At 35.4% G+C, this 16,581-nt stretch overlaps 1 protein-coding gene across 2 annotated transcripts in view; it reads right to left on the minus strand.

Annotated features, from left to right (window-relative positions):
* The window catches only part of LOC126825426 (RING finger protein 141), a 128,645-nt gene that overhangs the window by 40,900 nt on the left and 71,164 nt on the right, over positions 1-16,581 (minus strand). For both annotated transcript variants that reach the window (XM_050555118.2, XM_050555117.2), the window contains exons 4-5: positions 11,126-11,289; positions 9,246-9,362 (exon numbers count right to left, since the gene is read on the minus strand). In XM_050555118.2, coding sequence (XP_050411075.1) covers positions 9,246-9,362; positions 11,126-11,289 — 281 coding nt within the window. The remainder of the gene's footprint in view (positions 1-9,245; positions 9,363-11,125; positions 11,290-16,581) is intronic.

The following is a 16,581-nucleotide window of genomic DNA, read 5'->3' on the forward strand; positions in this document are numbered from 1 at the left end:
GAAAATCGTTGGTCTTCCCCTTTAAAGTAGCTAAGTCTCTAACTCAATATCATACAAATTCTTACACGTTGAAAACACGAATTATTTGTCAATTCAAATCAACATTGATCTTGTGATCTTACCGGGAAAAGGTAGGCTTCTGACATCCAATATTTAAGATAAAATAAACATTTTACACGAATCGTGTACCATAGTGCGTTTCAGTGTCACTTGTAACAAGTGACCAGAAAGAACGAGGCTAGACATATTCCACAACTCCTGTGAAACGGTGACGCCAAGAGAGCATGCGCAATAGACTGGAATAACCAGTCCTAGAAATAGCGATTCGGACGAGACTAATGCCGTATTTCGCTGGAGATAACTGATTTGAAAGTAGAGTCAAAACGGAAACAATTTAATGTAAATCAGTTTATAAACAATTAGATTACATTATTTTATGCGTTGCAACCAATTTGGGTCAATTTCTAGTTCCCAAATATTAGCGATTTAGCTCCTTTAACAACTATAAAATATTATTAAGTTTAAATATATAAAGTATTAATTATTGTTTATTGTTACCAAGTAACCTCTAGTATATATGAGGAAAGATTGTAGATCATAGGCAGTTGACCACAGGCAGGCAGAGGACATACTAAAGGGCAGGTCTTTGATAAGTTATTTCTTCTTAGATGCTGTTCCTTATTAAGTTACCTAGCCTGTGGGTCATTATTGCATATATATTATTATTAAAAGTAGAAAGAAAAGGGCGATCTTCTAGTTATCCCTGGTTTTTTAAGTTACTAGTTTCGTTCATATTGAACTCTTCAGACTCAAAGAAGCAGAACAAGCCATTACGGCCGTGATCCAAAGAGAAACTTCAACGGGAAAAGCTAGACTTCAACCTCGATTCGATAGACTAAATTCCGAATCCAAAAAGGATGACCCCTTCCAAGGAAAACACTTCCTCGGCAAAGGTCATATGTTCAACCAACCCCGTAAACCCACGGTACGAGCCCCACGTTTCAACCAGAACAACAAAAGATACCGATCACGTTCTTCCTCGAGAAGAAGAATTCCCAACACCGATCTAAACCAGAGTAAGATCAACCACATGGTTCAGGAAATTGCCAAACATCTTAATTTCAACCAAAATAGTAATACATGTCTACATAAAACTTCTGAAACTTACACTAAGTCGTTTGTTGTCAATTTATCAAAGGTGGCGCTCACTAAACCACAACACTCCGTCCTAAACAAAGGACTTACTTTCAGCCCCACACCCATCGGGACTGACCTTAGCAAAATTCTTCTAGATCTTAGAAATCTAATTCGCAAAATGAGAATCACCTATCACTTTGCAAAGACACCCGTTACGCCTCCCACCTTTCTTTCCAAACTGGATCAAAAGTTCGCGCCAAAGAGTACCTGGACACCGAACCCAGGAGCGAATCTCAACCTAGAGATTTTCTTTAGAGTTATTAAACACCAACTACTCAATACGGAATCAATTAAATTCAAAAGAAATAACCTCTCTAGACTAGAAAGGGAAGCGATTGGCCAACTTAAAACAAACCCCGATATTATCATCAAAAAAGCCGATAAAGGCTCAGCTGTTGTAATCCTCAACAAATCCGACTATATCCTTGAAGCCGAAAGACAGCTTTCTAACATTTCCTTTTACCTGCCATTAGATGAGGACCCCACCCTCGAATTCAATGCTGAAATCACACTTTTCCTAACCAAAATGTATCAATCGGGACACGTTACGGAAAAACTCCTTAAAGGCCTCATTGTAGACGACCCCAGACCAGGTCGCTTCTACCTCTTACCCAAGATACACAAATCTAGTGAACCCGGTAAAGTCCCAGGCAGACCCATTGTTAGCGGGAACGGAACCCCCACGGAATTCATCAGTAGTTTCATAGATGAACATATCAAACATTTCGTCCCTCTTTACCCTAGTTATATAAGAGACACCACCCACTTTATCCAACAATTGGAAGACACCGACCTCTCTCCACATTCAGATGTCATTCTTGTCACTATGGACGTCACTTCTCTTTACACCAACATCCCCACAAATGAAGGCCTACGAGCAGTCGCTAAAAGCATCCTCAAAAATAAACCTAAGTGGAGAATTGATCCCACCTATTTAATCGCACTCCTCAAACTTGTACTGACTAAAAACAACTTCGTTTTTAATAACAAACATTACCTCCAGATAGGCGGTACTAGCATGGGGACGAAAGTAGCCCCTAGCTTTGCTTGCGTGTTCCTTAGCGAATTAGAACAAATTATGTTAGATAAAGTACCTATAAAACCTATAGTCTTCGTCCGATACATAGATGATATCTTTCTTATCTGGACACATGGAAACTCTAAATTAATGGATTTCCTCCAATTGATGAACACCTTTCACAAAACTATCAAGTTCACAGCTGAATACTCCACTCTTAAAGTGCCTTTCCTAGACACTATGGTAAGCTTTAACGGTGAAACTAAGAAACTTTCCTTTGACCTATACTGTAAACCCACAGACACACACTCTTACCTATCCTACACCTCTTGTCATCCGCCACACATCAAACGTAAGGGACCGTACAGCCAATTTCTAAGAATCAAACGTATCTGCACATACAACTCTGATTATATCAAACATGCTGACAAACTTGAACATTACTATCTCCAACGGGGTTACCCTAGAGATATTATTAAAACCAATAGAAACAAAGCCGATTCAATCCAGAGGATAAACCTCCTCAGAAACAAAATCACCGCCGACACTCAGAAACGTCCAGTGTTCATTACGAATTTCAACCCCACTTCGGTACATATCAGCAAAATCATTAAGGACAACTGGCATATTCTCCATAGCTCCCAGGACTGCCTCAAAGCATTCCCCTTACCTTGCCTCACCGCCTTTAGACGCAACCCCTCGCTAAAAGATCTATTAACTTCAGCAACTATCAAAAATCCCATACATAAACCTCAAGTTAGTGGGAAAAGCTTTGCTTATTTAGACTCTATATGTCACTCACCTAACTGTCTATATTGCCATACACTCCAACTTAAAACCACCTTCCGATCGACCCAAACCGGCAAAACGTACAAATGCCACAACCAGTGGACTTGCCATAGTAAGAATGTCATCTACCTTCTCACATGTAGGCTCTGCCATAAGCAGTACACAGGTGAAACGAAAAGATTGTTCCGCGTTAGGCTGAAAGAACACTTTGCTGACATTACCCACAAGAGAGACACCCCAGTCGCCTCTCACTTCAACTTACCGAGACATTCTAGTCGAGACCTTGACTACCAAATAATTAAACAACTGGGCTCAGACCCTGAGTTATACACTTCCACAACCAACAGACGCACAATTGAATTACATTGGATTATTAGATTAAAAACTTTTCAACCACACGGTATCAACGACAAAATCTGAACTTGGGCACCCCCACTCTTTTTTATTTGTTATATATTATTATTGTTTAAGTATTGTTACAGAATATAAGATTATATCAAGAAGAAGTGAGTTATTGAATTATTGCATGTTCAATCTTACACCCCCAACTAGATTGAACATATAACCCATCGTCGAAGGTTGGACTATAAGCAGGTCCTTAAACCCTGGATGATAAATGTATCATATTCATCTATGATTACTTGTTTGATTATTTTCTCTGTAGAAACTGTAGCAGTGATTGGTAGTGGATGACGTGACAGAAAGTCAAGCGGAGCTTGTTCATCTTTACCAGGTTCACAAATTAACTCAAAATCTACATCTTGTAATTCCATAACCTATTTCTCTATTCTAGGTGGTAGTTTGCAGTTGGTTTGTTGAACATGGGTATTAGAGGTTTGTGTGATGTAATGATCTTGAATTTCGCCGCTCATAATAAATACATTTTAAATCGTTGTTTCATCCATCTAATAGCCAATGCATCTTTCTCTGTCTGACGATAACATTTCTTTGTTGGTGTCATAGTTCTCAATATAAAATGTACTGGTTGCAATCCTCTTTCTGTTTCTTGAAATAATCCTACTGAAAGTCTGTCATGAAAACTTGCTTCTGTTCTAACTATGATAGGTCCAATAGGGTTAAAATAGCTCTTGACATCATCATTGGTAATGCTCTCTTTCAATTTCTCAAAAGCTTCTCTTCCCCATCTAAATTTTATTTCTTTTTGTGTTTGTTTTCTTAAAAGTTCTGTTAATTACAAATACCTGAGTATAAATTTGGAAATATATCATCCCTTCAAAAAACTTCTTACAGCTTCTTTAGTTTTAGGTGCTTGACTCTCTTTAACAGCTTGTACTTTATCCAGTGTTGGCTTTAAACCCTCTTTAGAAAATTTATAACTATAAAATTCCAATTCTTCTACTCCAAATTGACATTTTTCTCTATTAAAGGTGATACCAAATTTTTCAGCTCTGTTTAATACTGTTTCTAATGTTTTGTTGTGCTCTTCTAAATTTCTTCCACCTATTAAGATATCATCTCTCTGATCTAGACATTTAGGTATATCTCCAAATATTCTGAAGATAGTCTCATCAAATAAATCCTGTGAAGACTTAGCTCCAAATATTAATCGTCTTGGTCGTAGATTTCCCCAAGGAGTGCTAAATGTTGCTAATGCTCTGGAATCAAGGTAGGGGTTTCAGGTCATGTGATTTTAGCGTGAAATCGGACAGCCAGCGGCTGAAATATAGCCCACTTCAATCTACGGTTCTGAATTACTATTTTATGTAAATTTATTACTAGCAATTGTATTGTAATAGTTTAATATCAATCTCAATATCTGCAAAGATTCAGGCTAAAAAATTATCGAAATGTAAGCGAAATTACCGTTTGTTTACACGAGATGCTCGCGGGAAAATACTGCTCTGATGTCACACGGCCGGGGATTTTCCATTGCTACAGCTCACTTCATTGGTGAATCCACACCTTAGTTTCTGGTGGATTTTGATATAGAACCAATCAAATGATAGATAACATTTTTGTGATTATTATGGTGCGTGATACCCCAAGATCCGACAATTACAGCCGTAGAAAACAGGATTTATCTGTTTTGATGACTGAGATTTGCTAAATTTCGACTAAATATAGCGTACTTTTTTTGTGGTATCTTCCAGATTATAAATATTTGACATATTATCATTCAAATTATTACGATTTTAATAAATCTTAGCTGACAATAACGTGTGAATTTCAGTTTTAAAATTGGTATTAGCGATCTTGAAGGGAAAATACCGCTTATGACGTCACTCAGATATGACTGAAAAGCACTTATTTTGGTGCCATGGCACGCATTGACTGGTATAGAGCATTTTGATTACATTATTGACATCGATCTCGGATTTAAAAATTCCATAACTTTGGATCTAATTAGAATATTTTGATGAAATAAAAAAATTGGGTAGCATTTTATGTATATTTTCACAAACTTTGACCTGAAACCCCTAATCAAGGTCTAATAATAACTGATGAAATAACTGGGTCATGTCTAACTTTGAGAATACCGTACAATCATTCAATTTGTGGGTAAAATCTTCTACATTGGCTCCTTGTATGACTCGGCTTCTTTCCATGTATTTGTTTGGTACTCTCAAATCAACACTGGCTCTAATCATATGTGATTCAAGCTGATCTTTGCTAATATAACTGAATCTTGGATTGGGTTGAACTACTAGTGGTGAACACCATGTGACCAGTTCTCATGGTGGTATTCTTTCAAATTTTTCACCTTCTAGTTCTACACACTTATCTAGCCATTTCTTTAATAGTTCTTGAAGATAATAGGATGCAGGTTTTGGCTTTTGGGCAATAGGTGCAACTCCTGGCATCATGTTGAGTTTTGCATAAATATCTTTATCATTCTTTATATCTCTAATCATGCATACCCCTTAAAATATTTTCTGATGTGATTCTACTATTTCTGCTGTTGTCTTTACTTCTGTGACTCTATTGATAGTTTCAGAAATTCTCATCTCATTCTGCTCTAGTAAAGAACCATCAGGTCTTATTTCTAACATTCCCAGTTCTGTCATAGTTTGTCTAAAGAAGTGGTGGATATTTCATGTGACCATATATAACAACTATTCTAGCAGGAACTCCTCTTGTTTTATTTCTAATGATTGTGTTAAATTCCCCTTTTCCTTATAGTTTATGTTGCAGTGTTTTTAAGGTGATATTACTCTCTTCTAATACTAGGCTAGAATTGGTTCAGTGTTCCAAAGCTCTAAATAGATATTCATCCATGATATTTACATCTTCTCCACTATCAGGTTCCATAACCACATCAGGGTCATCTATTCTAAAATTGACTACATAATTGTATCGTTGTTCTCTGTTCTAATTTTGTTGGCTTTGGCCGTTAGTTTGACTGTGGTTCCATCAACAAAATCATCATCTGATGAAGAAGTTTTATTTTCTTTCTCTTCTGCAGTTTTCTTGATTTGTCCTTTTAGTGTGTTGCTTGATTTGTAGTAATTTTCTCTTGTTGATTGATTTCTTCTGTAATTTGAATATTTTTCGTCTATCTCTGTTATCTCTTCTACATGCATAATTATCACCTCTATATTAATTTCTACCATAATATCTTCTATAATTGTCTGCATTATATTTCCTTCAGTAATCATCTGGTTCTCTTCTATTTTGACTTATACCTCTTCCTCCATAATAAGTAGAATTGGTGGCATTTCTTCTATCTTCATCTATGCAGGCTGAGGCAAAATGATTCCATCTCTTACATTTGTAGCATCGGTTTCCATAAGCTGGACAATTTGCTCCTGATCTATGTGTTCCAGTCTGTCCACAGTATTTACATCTAGTTCGGTTCTGAATTCTATTTTGCTGATACTTAATTCTATTTATCTTCTCGTCTTCATCTTGTTTAATATTTACAGCTTTAAGTTGCCTGTTGATATCTTCAAATTGACTGGCTTCTCTCATAAAAGTTGACAAAACCCATTTCTTATTGACTGCTTTCTGTATTAAACTCTGATTGTCTATTGTCTGTATGATGTGCTCTAATATTCTCCCATCTCTATTTGTAAATTGACATTCTTGTGATTTCTCTCGTAATCTAGCAGCATAAACAATGATTGTCTCACCTGGAATAGGTCGAAGTTTTCCAAATTTCAATTTGACGATGTGTTCATTCTTCTTTGGCAGAAAATATTCATTGAGTTTCTTTCTCAATATCTGGTATTCATCTAATATTTGTCCTTCTTCAGCTATTGGATCTACCTTTCCTCCATGAATAATAATGGTATCTTTCTTGTCAATGGGAGTTGTGATTCTAAAATATCGAAATTCTCTCTCTATGCTTTCGAGCCACTTTTCCCAGCACTGTCCTGTTTTTATTTGGTCGTCGTAACAATGTGAAATGCTTGGGGGTTGATATTAAGGCCTTCGTATTCTTGGGGAACTTGTGCATTGTCATTTCCCGCCATGTTTTTTCTCACGATGTGCTGCTCAATATTTCTTTAATTTCGGTCTTTTCTTCTCAAAAGTTCGCCACATTCATTCTAATTAAACATCAATGTGATCTAACCTGACCTACAATGTACACCATCCATTCTTGGATATAACAGTTATCTACTCGCACATATGAACAAAAGCTTGAAATGTGCCTTTGAATTAATTATTATCCAGCTCTTGCAGTTTATTTCTAATTGAGCTGAGATTGAATTTTGGTCTTTGGCTAACTCAGATTTTTGCTTAACTCGGATAAAACTGGTCAGTCCACTTAAATCCAACTTATGTGAAGTTTACTGTAGTTTCATTATGAATATAGCAATCATCATACAAATTAAATCAGAAAGATATTTCGATTTGACAGTTTTTATGTATTTTTGAAACGGGTTTTGAAATATTTTGGTCCTTTTATGCAAGATCTTTTTCGACATTTGAAAGTAAATGTATGGTGCCAAGATCCGCTAAAGATGAATTTTAAATGTTCCTATTATTAATTAGAACAGGTTTCTCTTTAGTTTTTATATCTCGAAAACTCCCCAACGGTGTACTGATTTACCACTCGGCATCATATTCTACGCCAAAAAATACATTAGAAAAGTTGGGTCTGTTTGAAAATGTTAACGAACAAGGTCTTTGAAAATGAATGATAATATCTGGGGCTAACAGCACCATATGTCATTTTTTGTCTATTTTAAAAATGGAGAGAACTATTCATGTTCGGGAAAAATTGGAAGGCCTTGATAATTTCCAGAAGTTTATGGAAACCGTCACATGGGGTTTAATGTCCACTCGACACAAACTAGGTCAATTCGGGACTAACATATGGTTTTAATTTTATTTCAATAATTCGCTTGCGCGTAGGGGTCTTTAGCAGTGGGAGGAAACCGGAGGACCTGGAGAAAACCCACGAGGTTGGACAGGCGACCCTACTCCTTGTCACGAACCTATAATCCGGAAAGTTATGGTCTGAAATATAAAGATATGTTTTAAGTTTCATCAAAAATTGTGACCTCTAGAGGGTCCATAACCTTTGCATTACATACTTATACACAATTTGTTTACAAAGAGCGGTCATTTTGTCGGGCAGTTTCATTTCGATTTCCCGAAATTTGAATTCAACCTTCATTATGGTGGAATGGTGATATACATGTATCTAAACGTTTTTTAAAATCGGAAAAAAATATTATTTAATAAATAGATCCACGGAGGCCAACCACATCTGTTCTGTTTACTGTTACAAATCATCAGTGGTCTGAGTCCAAACTGTTTCTCTTTTTGTTGTTGTTGCACATGCTTTCTCTGCTGTTATGAAAGCGGCCTGCCTGTCACTTATTTTGTGTAAAACAGTTCTCTTAGCAGGAGCGAGCAGTCCCGCCATAGAAGTAACTATATAATTTACTGAATTCTTATTTATTTGACATATTTAATATATCGGATTTAAACTTAATTGAAGTTAACAGTTGCATATGTATATCTGGTTTTTAGTGTAGCTTCTATTTATGTGTCAGTTTGTGAGCTAGATATATTTTGTTCTATTTTAGATCAAATAACCAACCAATAAAACCAAATAACCATGTAACCATGCAATGCTGTATAACAACTGCCATTAAATATATTAAAGCATCAGAACAGTGTTTTCAACAAAAAACTAATCCAGTTATACGATTAGTCGGGACAGGGGCGACGATAATATACCTCCACATGAAACACTTACAGAAACAATACATGTTTTGACCGAAGATCAGAAACACATATTAATTTAAATTTTAAATGAATTACCTACCATGAATCAATACAAGTTTCACAGAATTCATGACTACAAGGAAGAATGATTTCTGATTTACGTTCCATACAAATGCAACATTCCACATCAGCATTGGTTAAATCACCATCTTTTACTCTGAAAACACAATCTTTTAATATCTTTACACATGCAATATCATCACATAAGGTTGCTATGAACAAATTGTCTAAACTTTAAATTTTTATATTGTCGTCGCCCCTGTCCGTCCGTCAACAATTGTTTGTGAACAGTCTACAGGACACAATTTTTATACGATTTCAATGAAACTTGAAATATAGGTTTATCACCTTAAGATCTCGGTTCCTTTCGATATTGTTAAAAAACCGTATTATTATATCACCGTTAAACCCTAAGGACAGCTGAGTTCGAATTTCGTAAAAATTGGCCCAAAACGGACAAACAAAACGGTTGCTGTTCGTTCTCAAATATCGAACCATAACTACCTGTGGACCCTATAGAGGTCATAATTTTTATCCGATGTAAAAAAACGTATTATTATATCACCGTTACACCCTAAGGACGGCTGAGTTCGAATTTCGTGAAAATCCGCCCAAAACTGACAGACAAAATGGCAGCCCTTCGTTTTCAAATAGCGTAAAAATATGGTATATCAAGGTTGTGGACCGTATAGAGGTCACAATTTTAATCCTATTTTCATGAAACTTAAAATGTAAGTTTATAACCCGAAGATCTCGGTTCCTTTTGATATTCATTCATTTCGGAACATAACTTCCTGAATTATGGCCCCTGATTGTACGAAAAATCGCGATTTTAGCTTGTGGACCCTATAGAGGTCATAATTTTTATCCGATTTAAAAAATACGTATTATTATATCACCGTTACACCGTAAGGACGGGTGAGTTCGAATTTCGTGAAAATCGGCCCAAAACTGATAGACAAAATGGCCGGGGCGGCCGGTTCCTTTCGATATTTGCGCATATCGAATTGTAATTTCCTGAATTATGGCCCTTGATTGTAGGAAAAATCACTTTCTTTTTAGCTTGTTCTCTATCCATCTCTCGAAAATGTGGGCGTATCCTGCCTGGCAGCCGCTGATTATCTAATTAACAGTTGCTGTTTTGCATAAAATCGGCTCTCTGGACTGAGAAGTTATATTTATCTATGTTAAACATTTTCAATTTCATTAATTAAAGTAGCTAAGTCTCTAACTCAATATCATCCAAAGTCTTACACGTTGAAAATACGAATTATTTGTTAATTCAAATCAACATTGATGTTGTGATTTTACCAGGAAAAACTAGGCTTCTGATATCCAATATTTAAGACAAAATAAACATTTTACCATTGGTACACGAATCGTGTACCATAGTGCAATTCGGTGTCATTTGTAACAAGTGACCAGAAAGAACAAGGGCTAGACATATTCCAAAACTCCTGTCAAACGGTGCTGCCATATCTTATTTGGAGAGCATGCGCAATAGACTGGAATAACCAGACGCTAGAAATTGCTATTCAATTCAGACTAATGCCGTATTTCGCTGGACATAACTGATTTGAAATTAGAGTCAAAACAGAAACAATTGAATATAAATCAGTTTATATACAATCAGATTACATTATTATATGCGTTGCGACCCATTTGGGTCAATTTGTAGGTCTCAAATATTAGCGATTTAGCTCCTTTAAGGTACTCGTACCTCTTTTATCTATCAGAAGCATTATTCAGGCAATAGACCAAATGTTTTACCTTACAGTTTTATGTTTAAAAGTACAGCAGGTAACTCTTCCAAAACCTCTATTGTCTCCCCTTACACCACAAAATAAATACTGTAAGAATGGAACTAGCACTTGTTAGACTATATTAATTACTTTCGTGCTACAAAAAAGAGATACTCACCCTTGAAATATACAGGAGGCTGTGATGTCATGGGGCATAGATTCGAGTGTTGGTTGAGTTTGAGATAAACTGGACACTTGCTCTGTTATTTCTTTATACATAGTTATATACTGTTTTAGATTTAATAATCTTGATGATTCAACTCTTTTTGTCAATGAATTAAGCTGAAATCAACAGAACACAGTGTTCAATTTATAAGAAGATATTCTACAAGAAAATGCTGGATTGCAAAATTATTTTTAATCAATTTCAATAGAAAATACATAAGTTAGCAGATAGATTTAATTAGGTTCATTTCAAAATCATTTGGTTCAATAATGAATCTCGTTGATTTCTACAAATAACTAACAAAGCCTACATACACAGAAACGTACACAAATTTAAATACAATCATCACATATTTGGCAGAGGTCAATTTGGCTTTTTTTTTATTAAGAGGCATGATTTACAAAACCCAATAAGCTCAATCACAGTGGTCTATTGACATATAGGCCTATTCAGTTTTATGTCAGTTTTGGCTTTTTTTTTATCAAGAGGAATGATTTAGATAATGACATTAAAAAACCCACTAAGCTCAATCACAGTGATCTGTTGAATAGGTGTAGTACTGTGAACTATATCTTGACTAGTTTCTCTTTGTTTCCCCACATTGCCTCTTTTGGAGTTGCCCCATTAAGTTACCTTTCTGATCACAAGCTCTTAGTGTGTAAGTTTCGTACCAATCTCCTAGTCTTCGTACATGTTACAATGCCTGTTAGAGCCTTGGATGCAAAGACTATTGCACTGATAATAAGAGTACTAATGATAATAATATAAATAGCACTAATAATAATGATAATAATATAAACTATAGCACTAGTAACAATAATAATAACTAGACCTGCAAGCAGCACTGAACCGGCTTTCAGGAATCAGACAGGAAGTCTGTCATACAATAGCCCATTCATCGAGCTACCAAACGATACTTTAGGTGTTTTGATCCGGTCACACCCGACGGTGAAATCACGATTTTTGCAAGAATACCGATTTTGACTGGGTGTTTTTTTTTTAAATATCGAATATTTTTTCAACTACTTCCGGTTTACGGATCATTGTCAGGATAAATTTAATACGTTGTATGGGAACTTCACTTCCTGTACCAGAAGCTGCAGAAAGATCCATTGGACAATTTTTAAAAGAAGGGACCAGCGGCTGCCAGACAGGATACGCCCACATTTTCGAGAGATGGATAGAGAACAAGCTAAAAACACAATTTTTCGTACAATCAGGGGCCATAATTCAGGAAGTTACGGTCCGATATGAGCGAATATCAAAAGGAACCGAGATCTTTGGGTTATAAACTTACATTTCAAGTTTAAACAAAATCGGATAAAAATTGTGACCTCTATAGGGTCCACAACCTGGATATACCATATTTTACGCTCTTTGACAACGAACGGCGGCCATTTTGTCTGTTAGTTTTGGGACGATTTTCATGAAATTCGAACTTAGCCATCCTTAGGGTGTAACGGTGATATAATAATACGGTTTATTAAATCGGATAAAAATTATGACCTCTATAGGGTCGACAAGCTAAAAACGCGATTTTTCGTACAATTAGGGGCCATAATTCGGGAAGTTACGGTCCGATATGCGCGAATATCGAAAGGAACCGAGATCTTTGGGTTTTAAACTTATATTTCAAGTTTCAACAAAATCAGTTAACAAGTGGTTGCCATGCAAGATACGCCCGCGTTTTGCAAGAGATGGACAGAAAACAAGCTCAAATAAGAAGTGATTTTTCGTACAATCAAGGGCCATAATTCAGGAAGTTACAATCCGATATGCATGAATATTGAAAGGAACCAAGATCTTTAGGTTATAAAAATGCATTTCAAGTTCCATCAAAATTGGATCAAAATTGTGTCCTCTCTTTAGAGGGTCCAAAACCTTGATATACCACATGTACAATATTTGCGTACGATGGGCAGCCATTTTGTCCGGTAGTTTTGGTCCGATTTGTACGAAATTCAGACTCAACCATCATAAGGGTGTTACAGTGATATATTCAAACGTTTTTTTAAATCGGATAAAAATTGTGACATCTAGAGGGATCACATCCTAAAAACGCGACTTTTCGTACAATCAAGGGCCATAATTCAGGAAGTTATGATCCAATATGTGCGAATATTGAAAGGAACCAAGATCTTTGGGTTATAAATAAGTATTTCAAGTTTCATCAAAATCGGATCAAAATTGTGACCTCTATAGGGTCCACAACCTTGATATACCATATTTTTACGCAATTTGAGAACGAACGATGGCCATTTTGTCTGTCAATTTTGGGCCGATTTTCACGAAATTCGAACTCAGCCGTCCTTAGGCTGTAACGGTGATAAAATAATACGTTTTTTTAAATCAGATAAAAATTATGACCTCTATAGGGTCCACAAGCTAAAAAGGCGATTTTTTGTACAATCAGGGGCCATAATTCAGGAAGTTACGGTCCGATATGCACGAATATCGAAAGGAACCAAGATCTTTGGGTTATAAACTTACATTTCAAGTTTCAACAAAATCGGATAAAAATTGTGACCTCTATAGGGTCCACAACCTTGATATACCATATTTTTACGCTATTAGAGAACGAATGGCAGCCATTTTGTCTGTCAATTTTGGGCCGATTTTCATGAAATTCTAACTCAGTCATCCTTAGGGTGTATAGGTGATATAATAATACGATTTTTTAAATCGGATAAAAATTATGACTCCTATAGGGTCCACAAGCTAAAAACGCGATTTTTCTTACAATCAGGGGCCATAATTCAGGAAGTTACGATCCGATATGCGCGAATATCAAAACAAACCAAGATCTTTGGGTTATTAACATGTATATCAAGTTTCATCAAAATCAGATCAGATCTTTGGGTTATTAACTTACATTTCAAGTTTCAACAAAATCGGATAAAAATTGTGACCTCTATAGGGTCCACAACCTTGATATACCATATTTTTACGCTATTTGAGAACGAACGGCGGCCATTTTGTCTGTCAGTTTGGGGCCGATTTTTACGAAATTCGAACTCAGCCGTCCTTAGGGTTTAACAGGGATATAATAATACGTTTTTTTAAATCGGATAAAAATAATGACCTCTATAGGGTCCACAAGATAAAAACAAGTTTTTTCGTACAATCAGGGACCATAATTCAGGAAGTTACGTTTCGATATGCGCAAATATCGAAAGGATCAGTGATCTTTGGGTTATAAGCATACATTTCAAGTTTAAACCAAATCGGATAAAAATTGTGACCTCTACAGTGTTCACAAGCTAAAAGCGTGATTTTTCGTACAATCACGGGCCATAATCCATGAAGTTACAGTCCGATACATGCCAATATCGAAAGGAACCGAGATCTTAGGGTGATAAACCTATATTTCAAGTTTCATTGAAATCGGATAAAAATTGTGACCTGTAGACTGTTCACAAACAATTGTGGACGGACGGACGGGGGCGACGACAATGTACGTCCACATGAAAATGTGGGCGTATAAAAATACAGTTTTTGCCAAAATCACGTTACTTCCGGTGATAATGAAAATCTTAAATTACTTGTATGAAATCGTAAATGGCATTAGGTATCACACAGTGAAAATTTCATGAAAATCGAATAATAATTGACACTTTTATGGACAAAAAAACCTTGAAAAGTGACCTGTTGAAAATTGTCTATTTCTCCGCAACTGAACAAGTTAGAAACCATTTTGTGATATCTATATTATCGTATGGGTTCATTCTTTTAGTTAATTAGAATCAAATATCAAAATCTTAAACAAACAACAAATACGACTCATTTGAATAAATTATTTGTTTCGAAGGCTATAAATACAGTTTCTGCCCAAATTTCGTCATTTCCGGTGACATTGAAAATGTTAAATTGAGTTGAACTAGTCACAATTGACATTATGCATCAAATGGTTTCACTTTTATGAAAATCCAATAATAATTGACTCTTTTACAAGAGTGACTCATGCAAAATTGATCATTTCTCGGCAACTGCGCATATTACAAATTAATTTTCACACACATTCTCTCCGTATAGATTATTGCTACGAGTTTATGAAAGTTACGAAGTAATATTTTAAAATATGAAAATGCTGGATGGGTTGTAAATAGCTTAATTTTACACCTTTTTGCACCTTTTAATCGAAATAGCCCAAAAACGGAATCGAAATTAAAAAAAATGGGCCCGACATTTTGTGCGCCTTTAAAGGGCGCACCCTTTCAGTTATTATACCAGATTTGAAAAAAATAATATTTGCTTTCGATATGTACCTAACTGTCAAAAATGTAGTTTTTGGTAAAATTACTGCCACTTCTATCGGTAACAAATAAAATGGCGATTGAGACAACGGAGCATATGAACTTTGTTTTATACAAATCGAACAATAAATAATTAATCTAGGACTGAAAAACTGAATTAGCCAATGGCGGCCAAGGAAAATTACTGAGACAAAAAAAATTCACATTTTTGCCCAAGTCAGATGACTCATTAATTTTGTGTAAAACACGACTAAAAAATATTCATAAATAAAAAAAGATTTGCCGAAAATCAAAAATCAAAATATCTTTTTAAAACGATAGCTTTGGTGATTTTGGACATTTTGCATTGTCGCAGAACGTTCAAAATAGCTTTATCCTCTAAGTCACACTCACTTTCTCAGTAAAACCGAAGAAATCGAAACGATGCGACAAGCAGTTGCTTAGATCTAATCAAAACTAAATTTGAATAATAATAATAATAACTAGAACTGCGATGCAGTAATGATGGGTTTCACCGGAACCACGTTACGATAAACAAATGTCACTTCCGGTACCGATGAAACCATTAAACAGGTTTCCACAAAAGCATTGCACACATCAAATAAAATGGACGCCGAATCAACCAAATCCAGCAATATCAATTCATTTTATACAGTTGTTACATGTAAGTGTACAGTACTTTCGGTGATTATGAAAATGTTCAATTAGTTTTATGAAATCAGAAATTGCATACGGCATCACATTGTGAAAATTTTATGTAAATCGAATAATAATTGCCACTTTTATAGACCAAAAACCTTGAAAAGTGACTTGTAGAAAACTGTCTATTTCTCTGCATGCGTACAAGTAAGAAACCATTTTCTGGTATCTGTATGATCGTATGGGTTCAATCTATTTGTTGATCAAATCAAATATCATAATTTTAAAAACATTACAAAACAGACTCATTTGAATAAAATATCTGTTTTGAAGGCTAAAAATACAGTTTTTGCCAAAATGACGTTACTTCTGGTGATAACGAAAATATTAAATTACTTGTATGAAATTGTAAATGGCATTAGGTATCACACAGTGAAAATTTTATCAAAATCGAATTATAAGTGACACTTTTATGGACCAAAAACCTTGAAAAGTGACCTGTTGAAAATCGCCTAT

Source organism: Patella vulgata, chromosome 6 (genome assembly GCF_932274485.2).
Source record: "Patella vulgata chromosome 6, xgPatVulg1.2, whole genome shotgun sequence".
In the NCBI taxonomy this organism is placed as follows: Eukaryota; Metazoa; Mollusca; class Gastropoda; family Patellidae; genus Patella; species Patella vulgata.